General features: G+C 41.0%; 2 protein-coding genes across 5 annotated transcripts in view; both read right to left on the bottom strand.

Annotated features, from left to right (window-relative positions):
- Positions 1 to 1013: 1013 nt before the first annotated feature.
- On the bottom strand, positions 1014 to 4040 carry ndufa6 (NADH:ubiquinone oxidoreductase subunit A6). The gene is made up of 3 exons (XM_078269816.1): positions 3872 to 4040; positions 1464 to 1579; positions 1014 to 1238 (listed from the first exon to the last, which is right to left on the bottom strand). The coding sequence occupies exons 1-3, from the start codon at positions 4008 to 4010 to the stop codon at positions 1107 to 1109; spliced, it is 387 nt and encodes a 128-aa protein (XP_078125942.1). The 5' UTR covers positions 4011 to 4040; the 3' UTR covers positions 1014 to 1106.
- A 1509-nt stretch (positions 4041 to 5549) lies between these two features.
- Positions 5550 to 15818, bottom strand: part of LOC144529711 (uncharacterized) — a 26655-nt gene continuing 16386 nt past the window's right edge. Inside the window, exons 11-18 of one of the 4 annotated variants that reach the window (XM_078268967.1) lie at positions 15436 to 15818; positions 13587 to 13833; positions 12876 to 12987; positions 11139 to 11298; positions 10431 to 10553; positions 9265 to 9351; positions 7668 to 7872; positions 5550 to 6558 (exon numbers count right to left, since the gene is read on the bottom strand). The exon at positions 15436 to 15818 is cut by the window's right edge and continues 62 nt beyond it. In XM_078268967.1, coding sequence (XP_078125093.1) covers positions 7711 to 7872; positions 9265 to 9351; positions 10431 to 10553; positions 11139 to 11298; positions 12876 to 12987; positions 13587 to 13833; positions 15436 to 15818 — 1274 coding nt within the window. In that variant the 3' untranslated portion in view covers positions 5550 to 6558; positions 7668 to 7710. The remainder of the gene's footprint in view (positions 6559 to 7667; positions 7873 to 9264; positions 9352 to 10430; positions 10554 to 11138; positions 11299 to 12875; positions 12988 to 13586; positions 13834 to 15435) is intronic. The other 3 variants (XM_078268969.1, XM_078268968.1, XM_078268970.1) reach the window with 3 other exon arrangements.

Here is a 15818-nt window from a genome sequence, read left to right as displayed (position 1 = left end):
CCGTGACACTGTACCTGACAGCCATGTGCACTTCATCCAGTGCCATTTTGCCCAAACCCGAGAAAGCGAACGCTGATTTGAAGGGTCGGAGTTGTGAAATAAGAGTACCTAACTATGATAAAGACTGAGATGTGTAGGCTTCTTGGTCATCATCAGGCATCATTAGTTTGGATTGTGGGCTTCACTGTGAATTGTGGCAAAGCACACACATTGGATGTATGTACTGTTCATCTAAATAGTTTAAGTTTGGGGATGTCAATAGCAACACCTTATTTTAGATAGACAACTACTCAAAATACCAAAATACATTGTTGTGAACAGCTTCAACATGAGCTGCTTTCCATTTACAGTAGGAATGTCCACCAACCAACTGCCTCTCCAGAATAGACCTTTTCCACGGCAGACATGTTGACATTGACACAAAAGCACAGGTGTGTTCAAAACCATCAATGATGGCTGCGTTCCACTTAGGAGAGGCCCTGGTATTGTGCATGCTGACTCACTGAAATATCTCACTGGGACACTTGATGGAACTGAGCCATAGTTAAGGTTATCAATTTCAGCTGTGCTTTTCCTACTATGACAAGTCAAAATGTCTGCTGTGAAAAAGGTCCATAAAGCCTGATTTATGGTTCTGCGGAGGCTCCGTGCAGAGCTTTCAACGTAGTCTACGAAGTGGCCTGAATTTTATACTTGTGCGCTGGTGTCTGCGTCGATCTCTTTGAGAGAATAGCAGGGCCGGCGTGTGTGTGTGTGTGTGTGTGTGTGTGGGGAGTGTGTGGTAGAGCGAGGTGAGAGAGTGACGTGATTAGCTTCGGAGCGAGTAGCGGCTCTAGAGTCATAGTGAGAGAAACAAAGTGTCTCCTCTTTTCTTTCTGACCACGTTGGGAAATCTGGAGCAGGAAAAGTTAACCCTCTCCTTGATGTCATGTTTATAGTGTTTTCCGTTGGAGCTGTCCCTTTAAGACAACCCCAATAACCTTTCTGAATAAAAGACACAACCGTCGATAATGTGAGTGTTAAGTGTGTATTTACAGTAAAGGGGAACATCTGTCACACTGGACACAAGCAAAGAGGGGTCAGAGGTAAGCAGACAGCCGCACAGTTCATGGGTCATGACCCCTGTAGAATTTGGACAGGAAATCATTGGCACGAGGTTCCTCAGTCTCCTGAAAATAGCGCATTATGTGGGTCTTCTGCTTCCAGACATGGATTGTTTCCTCGAGTTCCATTTTCCCCTGGGGAATAAATAACATACAAATTAAAAAAAGAATTCAACACACCATGGAAGACACAGTATAGTGTCGCTCTCAGTAATGGTCTACATTGGGATTTTGGAGGAAACGGCCTAAAAAAAAGCAGACTCCAAGGACAAAATTAAACATCTAGCCGTTTGAATTAGGAAATTAAAATCATTATGGTTCATGCAGTTCACAGATCAGTAGAGGGCTGTTTTTCTTTACCTTAATGACTAGCATGTCGATCACACGGGGGTCAGAGACATGCCTGTTCTTGTTGAACATCTCCCTCACTTTGTCTCTTCCCTGCCGCGCTGTGATGTCCAGCTGAAACATTGCCACTGTAGAGAAAGAGACACAAACAAAAAGTCACTGTTTCCACCACAACTACATCCAGGAGCTCATTTTTCAATAATTATCCATGTTATTATTTTATGCACAGACCCCTGAGGTGTGGATGTTACGTTAATACATTTTTCTTCAGAAAAAGAAGAAAGCCTTGTTGGAAAACCAGGCATTTGGTAGGGAGCAAGGCCAGCACCACGTTTACATTTAACTGCATCAGTATCACTGCAATGTCTTACCATAGTAACTGACATAGTTTCTGAAACAGAAAACCCAGAGTTTCTCTCATCTCAGGGTTAACAAACTCTGAGTTTTCACTAAAACTGCTTTCTGAAACGGACCCAGGAAACAGGGCCCTAAACGAGAAGAAATATACACATTCAAATGACAATCCTCTATACCAGGTGTGTGAGTGTGCTACAAGGGGAATTAAGAACATGTTCTTGGCACCATAAACCAAAAATAGGAAGCATGTCATCTTATAGCCTCTGAACACATCACACAGGTGTTTACAGTTATTCTGGCTGATTAGATCTCTGCTCTGGTTTAAGGTGGGCCACAGGTTTGATGGAAATGTATTAGGTCACAAATCTTCATCTACCAATAAGAATGATAACGGTGTAATTGCAGTCGAAACACACCCACACAGTCCTGGGAAGAGGGTTAATCAGCCTGATTAACTGAAAACACCTGTATGGGTGTTCAGAGCTTTTAAAGTCCACGCCCGTTTGCGTTTGGTTGACACCCACATGAAAATGGTAAAGTAAAAATGTGTACATATTGCAACCCTGTAAACAGGCAAATACTAACGGAGACTATTTATGTATGAGCTAATAGTGACGCTTACTCAAGGAGATATGTTTTTTTATTTGTGAGTGTGTACAGTGATGATGGAAATACAAGAAAATTATGATGCATTTATGACTTTGAATTGTACAGTTAAATACAGCAGCACTCATAAATTTATGAACCCATGCTACAGTTGACTAAAAAGAGGAATAAAAAAAAAAAAAAATATCATCTTTTGGAAATTGATCTTAATGCCTTAATTAAAAGAAATGAGGAAAAATCCAACCTTTAAAGACACCAATTGTCTTTGTGAATGAATAATGTATCATAAATAAATAAATGTTCTTCCTTAAAATACAGGGGGCATAAGTCAGTACACCCCTATGTTAAATTCCCATAGAGGCAGGCAGACTTTTATTTTGAAAGGCCAGTTATTTCATGGATCCAGGATACTATGCATCCTGATAAAGTTCACTTGGCCTTTGGAATTAAAATAGCCCCCCCCCCACATCATCACATACCCTTCACCATACCTAGAGATTGGCATGGGGTACTTTCCATAAAATCATCTCTCAATGCAAATCAAACCAGCTATTAGGCTAACTGAAATAAAACAATGCCAACCTCTAGGTATGGTGAAGGGGATGTGATGATGGGGGGGGGGTATGGTGAAGGGTATGTGATGATGTGGGGGTATGGTGAAGGGTATGTGATGATGTGGGGACCAAGGGATCTTTATCAGGATCATAGTATCCTGGATCCATGAAATAACTGGCCTTTCAAAATAAAAGTCTGCCTGCCTCTATGGGAATTTAACATAGGGGTGTACTGACTTATGCCCCCTGTATTTTAAGGAAGAACATTTATTTATTCACGATACATTGTTCATTTCACAAAGAAAACTGGTGTCCTTAAAGGTTGGATTTTTCCTCATATTTTTAATTAAGGCATTAAGATCAATTTCCAAAAGATGATTTTTTTTTTATTTATTCCTCTTTTAGTCAACTTTAGCATGGGTTCATAAACGTATGTACTTATGTACTTGTATCTTTAGTTTGATTGTTCTGTTGTTATCTATCTTAAAAGTTGTGTTGTTTCCGTTTGTTTTTGTACAGAAGGTTTTAAAACACTATCAGTGTAAAGAATTTTTCAACACTTAAATATAGGCCAATAACAAAAACATGCAAATACATATGTGTTATTGAATTTTGGAACCGAATAAATGTATGAAGTAGTAAATATTGCAAGGTATGAACGCATGCATTCCGGGGGGTTTCCTCAATATTTAATTAGCTTAAGTGACAGCGTCAGCGTTACTATTACATTTTGGGCAACATATAACCTTAGCTAGCATGTGCAAAATGTATCGTTATGGTTGTTGCTGTTTGCTAGCGGCTAATGTAAGTCGCTATGCTGGACTTCTTCATAGACACGACCTTGACGCGGGCGCTGCTTTTCATATAACGGTACCTATTATCGAGCACAGCGGACCGACATACCTGTGTTAGGGACCTCTCGGTACCAGGCTCGATACAGCTCCCGGGCCCTGCGCTTTGCTTCGTCCACGTCCCGGCTAAATATTGGTTTAACAACTTTGGCAGCACCAGCTGCAGCTCGGGTCGCCGCTGCGGACGCCATGATTGCTGTCGTTACAGCGTTTCCGGTTTTACATATTCGATGGTATCCATGATGTTGAGAAACACCGTGCTGCCACCTAGTGGACTGGCACAAGACAGCAGCGGTCAGTCCGTTAAAAAATAAAAAAAATAAAAATATTATATATATATATATATATATAGATAGATAGATAGATAGATAGATAGATAGATAGATAGATACTTTATTGATCCCCAAGGGGAAATTCAAGGTCCCAGTAGCTTAAGGACATCACACACAACATACACATACATCACAAACAGGATGATAAAAGAACAAATCCACATGAATAATATGGACAATAAAAGAAAAGATACTAAATAAAAACTCCACATGAATGTACTAAGGGATGTATAAGCATGAGACGCTTGCAGTGACAGGGCAGGGACTGACCCTGGGATTCAGTATGTATAGTAAGGTGCTCTATGAGAGTGGGTGTCATGGTGGTAGTGCATATAAGTACAATAGTGCAAGGATAAAGTCTAGAGACCAGAATGTGGACAATATAAGAGAATGATGTAGACATAGTAATATAAAAACTATAGCAGTGCAAGGATAAAGTAAAAAAAAAAGACAGCATTAGATATGGGCATTGTAAGGGAATAAAGTAGACAGTAGGATAGACACAAGTCAGCAGTCAATATTAGAGGTTTGAAGTAATAGGGTTACAGCCATTGTTTAAGAAATCACATTTCACTGTTTTTGATGTTTTAGAGACATTCTATTCTGCTCCAAAATAATGAATGCTGTTAACTGCCCTTTACTTGTGATACTGAGGTGGTTCCAATGTTTTTGTTCATTCAGAAATGTAATGTATGAGGTGGGCTAAATATTAGAAACACATTTGCTTTTAAAGTTGTTGCACCCTCATCTTGGTGTGAGAAGCAGTCACCTTAAACTAGATTATTTTGTAAGCATGACTAAGGACTATGACCACGTAATGTACATTACGTTACTGAACACTGCTAATTCATTGTTTGATGTAATTTGCTGTTTTGTTTTAAGTCTGTCGTTTGTTCATTTATGTGAAACTTTTTATGCTGCCTTCTTGGCTTGTTAAGGGGATTCTGAATGTCAATGGAAATATCCCCGGTTAAATGAAAACAATATATACATTTCAATGTTTAAAATAATAAAATGAAACACCACATTGTTTATCTTTAAGGTGTCTTTTTTGCACTATTTTGCTGCTGTGACATTGCAAATTTCCCCATCGTGGGATTAATAAAGGATTTTGAATCTTGAAAACAATGTAACGGATTCCGTCTACACACAAAGAACTTAAGTCTCAACAAAAACATTTTCTTGGTGGTATGTACTGCAGGGCTATTGCATTGCATTTATTACATCATGCAGCTTTTTCCATTTTTCTTGAACTACAATGCATACTCTGCATAGATTGTTAATGTATGTGTGGCAATAGTCTACTGGTATAAAATGAGGGACAGATAAGCTTATGTGTATGTCTAGTCTGCAGAAGCAGGTGTACAGCATCTCTGAAATGAAATGTATGCACAGTAGTTTCTTTTGAACTTATTTTATTGATTGCAAAAAATGTGTATAATTTACAAAGATATGGGCTCTACAGTACTTTAAATATGAAAATAGTTTTAAAAGGCAGGTAGATTAGGTCATTTTATCACAATTCATACTGTCAAAAAAAAAAAAAATTGGCTCATCGATGCAACACCTGTCATTTGTTATAAATGCCAACAATGATCAGGGGAGACTGGAAGCTTGAGAGTTCCTGCTTCTCAGCCATTGTTGAAAAAGAGACATCTGTGACGTGGGACAACATTCATTCAACAGCTTTTACAAACATCCGCAAAGAAAGTTGAGCCTGATTTTGCTTCTATGCAATCACAGATCGACTTTCAATTCAGCCTGCCAGGAATTAGAAACTTTTGCTGCTGCTGTCCTGTAATAATCCCAATATAGATTTTCAGAATTTTTATATTCACAAATACAATACTACATAAGCACACTTGTTTCCAGGTAAAAAATAATAATATTACAGCAAATGATAAGCTCCCATTTCTAAAAATATGTCTGCCCATTTTCACAGAGTAAACATGACTCAAAAGCTGTACAACATAGGAAACTGAGATGACAGTAGCTCTTATGTAACTGTGTTGACCCCTGCTGTCTCAGGCAGAAGACGGAGACAATGAGAAGATGATCCAACAAGAAAAGCTGACACAGTATGAACTCTTTATCTACAATACATGATTAAATAGAAAACCATGTCACTCAACAAATATTCCAGTTTTCAGACCAAATGCGCACTCATACATGGCTTGCGCTCAAAGCAAGCAAAAGCTAAAATAAAAATAATAAAAAAAGTGCAGTTTTATATATCATGTGTGGCCCAGTGTAATAAAACCGGCTAATAGCTACTCTATGCTGCTCATTGGCAGAATGACTGAAGACTAAAGGCACTATCATGGTCCCCACGCAGCCGGAACTGAACGATCATCTCCTCTGCTTTTCTGTATACCTCTTTGATTCAGTCACCATGGTGCAGACACACCTGCAAAACAATAAACATACAGAAAGAATGAGACTATAACAAAAGACATTTCAATGAATATCTGCCTCTCAGAATCTCCATAAGGGCTTAGGGCTGTTGGAATGAATTCAGAAAGTCAAATACAGTACGAATAGTAATAAAATCAATGCTATTCGAATGCTGAAATTACTATTCAAATGTGATTTTTTGAACGTTAGCTAATCTCCTTCTTCTCGCCTTGGCCTACCCGCATGTAAAAACAAAATGCTTTTGTCATGTTACGTCTGATGAACAATAAGTTAGCGGGAGTGAGAAACACAAGGCGTTGTGAGGTCTTAAGATCACGGAGCTAACGTTACGTACCGAGTAGTAGTAGTTTATATCCTTGAGGTTCCACTTCCGGGATTGCTCCGGTGCTGTAGGAAATAGATTTTCGCCTATTTACGATTCTTTCCGCTTTCTTTTTTGTTGCAATTCTAACCTCCGGTGGATTTCTGAGGACTATGGTTAACTGCTCCTCAGATCTCTGCAGGGTAAATCCACACAGCTAGCTAGACTATCTGTCCAATCTCAGTTTTCTCTCGTACGACTATGTTGCAGCGGCTCCGTGCAGAGCTTAGCGCCGACCATGACGACTGTGATTGGTTTAAAGAAATGCCAATAACCCGGAGCACGTTTTTCTCCCATCCCAGAGTGCTGTGGAGACTAGCCAGACCCTCCTCCGCTCCGCAGCGTGTGGATGGTCTGGCAAAGCGAGACTACGTACTGAGTAACCAATACACTTGTTAGATAATGTTTCATTACAGAGTTGGGTTTATCGCTGTGTGCTCGTTGTGGAAAATGAATGTAAACAAAGTGGCGTGCAAGAAATGCAATGCGCCATGACGTAGATCCCCTTCAAGGCCAGGCTGATGTTGGAAGTCCCTCTAGTGGACAGCACGTGTAACAACAACCACATGCTTATAGTGGCATTGACAATGCATAATCCTGAGTAGTGTAGTACATATTAATAACAGGCTGCATTTGAGCATTAAATATTAGAACATAAAAAACATTTTTAAATTTGAATGGTATTATAGGGGAAGATTGACAGCTCTAATGAATGATATGAATAATGAATCAGTCCATACCTGTCACTGTGTCTGCCAGAGCGTCAGTACCAGCAGCAGAGTCTCAGTGGTCCAGGCTGTTACCCAGCTTCTGCCCCTCCTGCAGAGCGGCCATGGCCAGCTTCAAGTGCTCCTTTAGACTCTGGATCTCTCGCTCGCTCCGACCCTTCATGCCACTCAGCTCCTCGTGCACCTGCGTGTATCGTTCACAGGCCAGCCGGTTCTCCTGCGGGGCAGAGAGGAGGAGACAGGCTTAAGTTCCTTAAACTGCCTCATCCAATACAACATCAGCCAGCTCTTCTTTCTTTTTTTGGACCATCTTAGTGTGATATCACATTCACTATGAAACAAAACCTATACTTTCTATAATTCTAATATAGCATGCTACATTTTTGTTTTTAAAATTACAATATTCATATATCATAACATGCCATTTGCCTTAGGAGCAACACCAAATAACAGCAGCATGGAAGGTTCAGTATTACCAGGATATTGTTCTGTCCGAATATTTGGACAAATTGTACTTTGATGCTTTGGCAACATTGTTATTGAAACGTTCATGCCAATAAAGCCCTTTTGAATTTGAATATTATTACAAACAAGACAGACAGCGCATCCTTGCACTGCTGGACTTTGTCAAATCCATTCACTGTATAGTAATCATTGGATGAGGATGTCCAGAGCACAAGGGTGCAGGCTCTTCCCAGCCTGTCCAAATCTAAGGACGGTCCCGCAGGTGTTTTCTGACCACCTAATAGGGCTGCACAATGTATCCTTTTTTTAATCGCCATCGCAATATCAAAGGAGCACTAAACACATTGTTGAAAGGCTGCGACATATCACGATAGACTCAGAGATGTTTTTGTGTTAGTCGAAAGAAAATATTAGTAGAAAACTGCACTTTAAAATGTAATGCAAGGTGGCCGGGTTGGCTCGGTGGGTGGAGCGGGCGCACGTGTACTTGGAGGTTTATGCCTCGGCGCAGAGGTCCAGGGTTCGAGTCCGACCTGTGACGATTTCCTGCATGTCTCCCCCCTCTCTCCCCCCTTTCTCACCTAGCTGTCCTGTCAGATAAAGGCGGAAAAACCCAAAAAGTAATAAGTAATGCAAGTAATATCGCAATCTTCAACGTTATCGCATTGTGCCCATATCTCTCATATGGTGCAGACCTACCACCTAAGCCAATTTTATAGACGTATCCCAGTGTCTTTTTAGAATGAACTTTGTGTTCATTATTTTACTGTTCTCATCTTAAGCCAAAAAATCTTTAAAAAAAAACTGTAGTGTAGTGGGGCGCCCAGATAGCTCAGCTGGTAGAGCAGGCGCCCATATGTAGAGGTTTACTCCTCGACGCAGCGGGCCGGGGTTCAACTCCGACCTGTGGCCGTTTGCTGCATGTCATTCCCCCTCTCTCCCGCCTTTCATGTCTTCTGCTGTCCTATCAAAATAAAGGCTGAAAACGCCCAAAAAATAATCAACTGTAGTGCTGTATTTCCTGAAAGCTTACAGGCTCTAAGATACTTAACCACCTTCTTCAAGGATGTGAGGATTAACATTCCAAGTTATTCATCTAATAATGTAAGGTTTACAGACAGACAGATGCAGACAGGCAGAGTACCGTGTTAAGAAACTGCAGCTCGTTCCTCAGACAGCTGATCTCCTTGTGTAAGTACTCGATCTCGTTTTCTTTTACCCTGAGAAGAACCTAGGAGAAAAACAACAAAACAGCATAGTGTGGTTGTCATTTGCTGCCAAAAAGAAAAAAAACCACACAAAACTTATTTTATAAATACCCTTTATCATTATAATTATCACTTTGAACCCACCAAAAAAACACAATTGTGTTCTGTCAGATTTATGATAAACACAGTGGGCGTTTTCTGTCATTTATAATCGTACATAACTTGGGCTTTTGGATAGTGCAGTACTTTTAAGTGTATTTCTGACTATTTGTGCAAACACTTACTGTGACACAAAGTCAAGTGCAACTGCAAGTGTGACATAGTGCAAGTCATGCTTTACATGTCTACATGATGCAAACTCCAATATTACATAATCTATGACTTTTAGCTCATTGCGAGTGGGTGGCTGGAGAGTTTCTTAACTGGTTTAATTTGCCCAGGGTTTTGCAGTATTTGCCGCTGAGACCTTTTGCCCACACCTCAACACAATGAAGTCAAATGGAATGTTGCTTTAGTTCTGAAAGCACTGAACAATTACATTTGAAAAAAACAAACAACTTAAAAGCAATATGCTTTTCCACCATGCATGTCTCCGTTACGCCGGATAATCAGTTCACGCGTATTAGTTTTATACAGAAGGTAAAGAAAATAGTGAAAGTGCCTACAGCAGACAGTGGTTTTAGTTTCACTAATGGAAAATACCACAAATACGTCACTATAGTTTACATTAGCAACAAATAAAAACATTAAATGTGCATGGCTACACACAGATAATTAGAAACCAGTAACAAAACATTCCTTTTATCTAGATTTGACTTAGTGGAATTAAAATGTTGAAGTGTTTTAAGATTAATTGGAGGCAGTCAGAAAGCTAGCTGCATTTTTAAACAACTCCTCCAGTTTCACAATTATTGTTGACTTTTGCGACAACAAAAAAAACATATCAGCATTCAAGACTTTTAATGCAGGGGGTGATATTTTCACACTTGTGCACATCTGCTGCGCTTTGCTGTCAGTTCAGGAAGTTACAAAGAACTGGCAGACACGGACCCGCCCGCGTCACCCACTCTCAGTTTCAAGTACACAGTATACGAGCCGTTACCTCTAGTTCACAGGGCGTCCTGTCTTTGTTGTGCTCCGAGCCGTGAAATGCGTTGGTAGATTGTGTCCGACTCATCTCCTCCTTCAAACGGGCCTTTATGTCCTGCAGAGGGAAATGTTTTGTCTGACACCCGTTGGTTGGCATACATTTAGTAGACAACGGATCACTAGTCTTATACAGCCAGACTACAGACTTCATTTTTTGGTAACACTTTACTTGAAGGTATCTACATAAGAGTGACATGACACTGTCATGACACATGAAGCCTAACTCTAACCTGTCATGACAAAAACTGAATGACACTCAATGACAGAAGCGTTATGTCATAAACGTTTATGACTTGTTTATAATCTTTATACACGTTCATGACAGTGTCATGTCACTCTTATGTAGATACCTTCAAGTAAAGTGTAACCCTTTAATTATTTGACTATTCCAACACAGACCTTGAGCTTGGATAGCGCACAGTAACAGATACTGTACGCATCCTCCAACGTGTCCCTTATTGTAGACAATGTTACAGTGAGGGTGAGAGTGATGTTTTTTATATTTACATTTATAGTCACACAGTCCATAACAATGTCATGCAGCAATTCTGAATTACACCTGCCACTGCAACATCGAGGATTTAAGAGCCATCTTTCATTTTGAGATAGTTTGGACTTAAAGATTGCTCCGTTACTTGTGAGCAATCTGTTGATAACTCACCTGGTTCTCTTTCCTCAGCTGCTCCATGTCTCTCTCCTTGCGGCTGATCTCCCTCTCTCTCTCAGCGTTGTTCTGCTCAGCTCGGTTTAGCTCCAGACACTTCTGAGAGTAGCGCTCAGACAGTCCGGCCAGCTCTCTCTGCAAAGCCTGAGTTTCTGCCCTGCAAAAATGGTTCGATGTGTTTCATGCTGGGTCCTTAGTGAACTAAACTGCAGAAATGAGTAATAACAGCTGCCATGCTGCAGGTTCAAATTATGACAGAATGTACGTCACATTACCTGCTTTCTTTTTACTATAACAGCAGCATAAATTACAAAGAAACAAGAAACAATATGTATTAACACACAAAGAGATCACGTCACAGCACTGCACCGGTGGGACGTCCTTTTCTTAAGTACGTCATGCACAAACAACCAAAGCTCATCTTGTAAGATATCTTCCTGTAAAGTGGTAGCTCCTTTATTCTGCTCTGCTCTTACTGAATACATCTAAACTAAAGTATATTATTATAGAGTATTGATTACATTTAGTAACAGCAACACGCTGTGTAAAAGTAGAGGGATTTTTTTTCCTTTCCATTAGGCAAGTATTTCCGACTGTGGTTTTACATCTTCACGACTCATGACCACCACAAAAATAAGGAAGAGCATGCAAAGAGCGAAAAAACGCAGAGTAGGCAACACAGATAAGCCCTAAAATGCAGGTTCCAGTAGCAGCCACTGAGACAGCGCTCTGTCAAAGGCCATGTGGCGCTTACAAAGGAAAACTAATCCATGACCAAATTCTTCTACATTCCTTAAGTGCCTAACAGGACCCAGTGGCCTCTGCGGTAATGGCCTTGCTTAGACAAGGAACCCTGGATTGTTGTGGAGTCTGCAAATTCTACCTTTTATGTCACAGAAAACCCTTTTGTGGCCAGCTAACTCCCACTTAAAAGCACAAGAGAGCTAGTCACTTAAATTGCCAATGTTGGCCAGCACTGACTGAGACAACCAAGCATTTATTTTCAAGGCAATATGAAGTAAAGGCTTACAAAAGGACAGGGGTGCTGGTGGTTTGCAGTTTGCAAACTTCATATTATTGTATTTCTGCATGCATTTAAACTATGTTTTTTTTAGATGTCACTTACAGAAATCAAAATATCTTATCTGTGTCATGATAACATTAAAAAGGGACAGTTCACCCCAAAATCTAAAATACATAATTTTCTCTTTCCTGTAGTGCTATTTACCGTTCTAGGTTGTCTTGGTGTGAGTTGCCCAGTGTTGGAGATTTCGGATATACTAGATGACGTTCGGCTTGCAGTGCTCAAAGCGCAAAAAAAAAAGAAAACATTTGAAAAAACTGAAAAATGACCCGGTTCCTCAAGATAATCCACAGACCTGGTTGTGAGCAATTTCATGTATGAACTATTTTCTCTCTGCCGAACTACACACACCAACTGTACCACCGTGCAGAAAAGTACTGACATTTAAATTTATTGAAAATGTTCTGGTACAGGATATAAAATCCTCTATTCCAGACTCAAACAACACAAAAACAAAAATTATATAAACACAATGATTTCATAAATCACATTCATTTCATAAATAAGTTTCATAAATTACAAACCATCTTCATAGTTGTACATTACATCTTTTAAGAGGATTGTATTAGTTGATTGTAGACTAGTTGATTGTATTAATAGCCAGTTTCCATCTCTACCACATTGGCAAAAATGGATTTGAAGTTACTTACTGCTGATGGGCTCGCACAGTCTGTGAATCAAGCCCCCCACTGCTTAGCCTTTTGACTCTCTCCACCTCTCTCTCCAGCTCGTCTTTGTGTTTTTTCTTCAAAGCCTCCATTACTGAAACACACAAGTGTGACACAACTTCACAAACGTGACCTCCTGGTAGCTAATAACGGCACATTAAGGATCTTCCTGATTGGGGAAGCTTAGGGACCCACGGGGGTAAAAGAAATCATGACCAAGCGAGAAAACGTCATCAGAAATGGAATACAAAAAATTTTTACAGCCTTAAACGGCACTCGAAAATGCTGGATCTACACTTAGATATGGCAGTCAATTTCAAATAAGTATAGTATCAATATATCATTGTGTACCCCAAGACTAAATTACATTTATATAATTCACAGGCATTCAACACCCTTATATGGAAGTGGTGCGATGCCGCTACAGAAGAGTGTAAAAGCTCTAGTGGACAGGTTTTTTTTTGCTCATTTCTAATAGTTCTCATAGTTTAGAGGAAGAATTCCCCAAGCCAAGGTTAACAACCTATTCCTTCCTTCTTAAAGTGAAACAGTGAACTCTATTCAACCTTTGACCTCCAACACGGTTCGGACTAATTTTCTTTATCATATGACCCTTCAAGCTGTCTTTGCAGTTGTAAATAATTGCACAATGATTTTGGTCTCGATATTCCTGTGTATCCCCCCCCTGCCGACCTCGTGCGGTGTCCTTGGTCTCCTCCAGCAGCAGCCTGTCCCTCTCCGTCTCCAGCTCCTTGGTCTGCCGGTCGTGCTGCCTCTGCAGCTCGTCCAGCACCTGTCGATGGGCACGTTCCATGGCTGCCAGGCTGCGGCCGCAGGGGGCCTCAGGGCCACAGCCGCCCCTCACGCCTCCTCCCCATCTCCCTCCCCCCCCTCCTCCTCCTCCTTGTAGTTGCTCCAGCTGCTGCCTCAGTGACGCCACCTGAGGGGAAGACAAAGATGGAGGTAAAGCCCACGGAGCGACGGGGGGGTGGAGGACAGAAGCCTATCAATTAAACATGTGATTAGCATGTTAACACGAGATGATACATACACTGGTGTTGGCAGTGAAATACGTTTTTTTAGGGCTTTTATTAGGGCTGGGTAGCGAATTCAATACTTTTTAGGCACCGACCGAATTGCCTCTAAAGTATCGAGTATCGAAAAAGGCCTCATCATCCAATACCCAAATTCTTTTTGATTCTTTTTTTGGGGCATTTTTAGGCCTTTATTTTCACAGGACATATAAAGACATGAAAGGGGAGAGAGAGGGGGGAATGACTTGCAGCAAAGGGCCGCAGGTCGGAGTCGAACCAGCGGCTGCTGCGTCCTGCTCTACCAACTGAGCTAACCCAGCCACCCAATAGCCAATTTCAATAACTAAGCAGTAGATCGCATCGGTGTCAGTGAGCCAATAAGAATGCAGCTTGCTTCTACCAAGATCTAATAATGTCTGTGATTGGCTGTCTAACGTTACACGTCGTAGAGGCAGGCAGGAAAAACTCTCCGTTACACAGAGACGGGGCTCACGCAGTAGGATAATAAATACATTTAAATTAAATAAGATTTGTTCGGTAATGTTGTAATTTGTTTGTTTTATAAAATTGGTATCTAAAAAAGCATCGTTTAGGAACCGGTATCAAAGTCACGGTATTGACATTTTTTTGAACGCTACTCAGCCCTAGCAGCAATAAGGATTAGGATGTAAAGAAACAGGATGCTTTTGGATGGCCAAATGTGAGGTACGACAACCAACAGTACGATTCATTCACGCTCACTGGCTTGTTAACAGTAAAAAAAAATTACATTTTTAGCCAAATTAGTAAATCTGTTGCAGAATCCCACTGCCAACCAACACATAATCTACACATGATCACTGGCAGAACCACTGTGCACAAGCTATGGACAGACTAATGAGGCCAACTCTCACTCCTTGGGTTGTGCGCACCTCTTAAGAATTTGTGGTTGTTGGTGCTCAAAGTTCAAATTATTTAAACTTTGACCCCAACCATGGCTGACCTTCCAAAGCCTGATTAGATTCCAGCGACAGAAGCAGCTTAAACACAAAGGAAGCATGCAGCCCTCATTATATTGTAATAATACTGTAGTAGAAGAATACATGCACATAAGCTTTCTTTAGCATGAAATGAACAGCTCTATAACAGTTTATAAAGTAAATGAACAGTATGATGAGATATCAGCGTACAGCAGAGCTCTTTGCCCAGCTTTGTGGTTCAGCTGTCTGCGTATCATGTGTAGAAATTGCAAACAGGTTCAAACCAAAGCTGCACTTCACAACACACAGAGAGAACAGTTTCAGCAGTATTTCCCATATCAATATCTCTATTCTTCTCAGGCTCATCATCAATTTCTACTTTTAATTCTCCACTGCATATTTTAGATGGAAAACACTGCTGAAGAGCAGGCCAGTAAAATAGGGACTCAAGTGTTAACAGGCAGAAACAGGAAACGTTTACTTCATCTGGACTGATGAGTTAATTTGCATTTTATGTAATTTGCAAATTGGAAAATCAACTCCACGCACTACCTCCCTCTGCAGCGCCTCATTGGCTGACTGGCCGGAAGGCCGTGATCCCATTGGTGGTAAGGAGCTCATCGCCTTTAAAGGCAAGCGTTCAAACTCAGCCCACTTTCTCTCTATTTCTTCCTCCGTGCGTAGCCTTTGGTTGGATCCCCCGCCAGTGCCCTTCCTGGACAGCACAGCCTCCCACTGGCTGCTTGTGTTCCTCTCCTCCTGCCATTGGCTGTGCTCCCTCCCCTGGCCCTCTGCTGCTTCTCTCTGAGTGGCTGGGAGAGGGCTGGACAACACAGGAACCGGGGACAGCTCCACATAGTCAAACCTACGATGAGCAGGAGAGGCCGGGGTCGGAATTTCCGACTGAACGTCGACATGACGCGATGATGGCC

Source organism: Sander vitreus, chromosome 15, assembly GCF_031162955.1.
Source record: "Sander vitreus isolate 19-12246 chromosome 15, sanVit1, whole genome shotgun sequence".
Taxonomy (NCBI): Eukaryota; Metazoa; Chordata; class Actinopteri; order Perciformes; family Percidae; genus Sander; species Sander vitreus.
Note: the sequence above shows the minus strand (reverse complement) of the source record. Positions and strands in the feature narration are given on the sequence as shown.

Excerpts from the sequence above, each read along its gene's own strand:
- ndufa6 (XM_078269816.1), bottom strand. The coding sequence starts at position 4,010 with ATGGCGTCCGCAGCGGCGACCCGAGCTGCAGCTGGTGCTGCCAAAGTT. Across the intron at positions 1,580-3,871 it reads CCGAGAGGTCCCTAACACAG|TGGCAATGTTTCAGCTGGAC; the intron begins GTATGTCGGTCC and ends CTTTCTCTACAG. Across the intron at positions 1,239-1,463 it reads TCGACATGCTAGTCATTAAG|GGGAAAATGGAACTCGAGGA; the intron begins GTAAAGAAAAAC and ends TTTATTCCCCAG.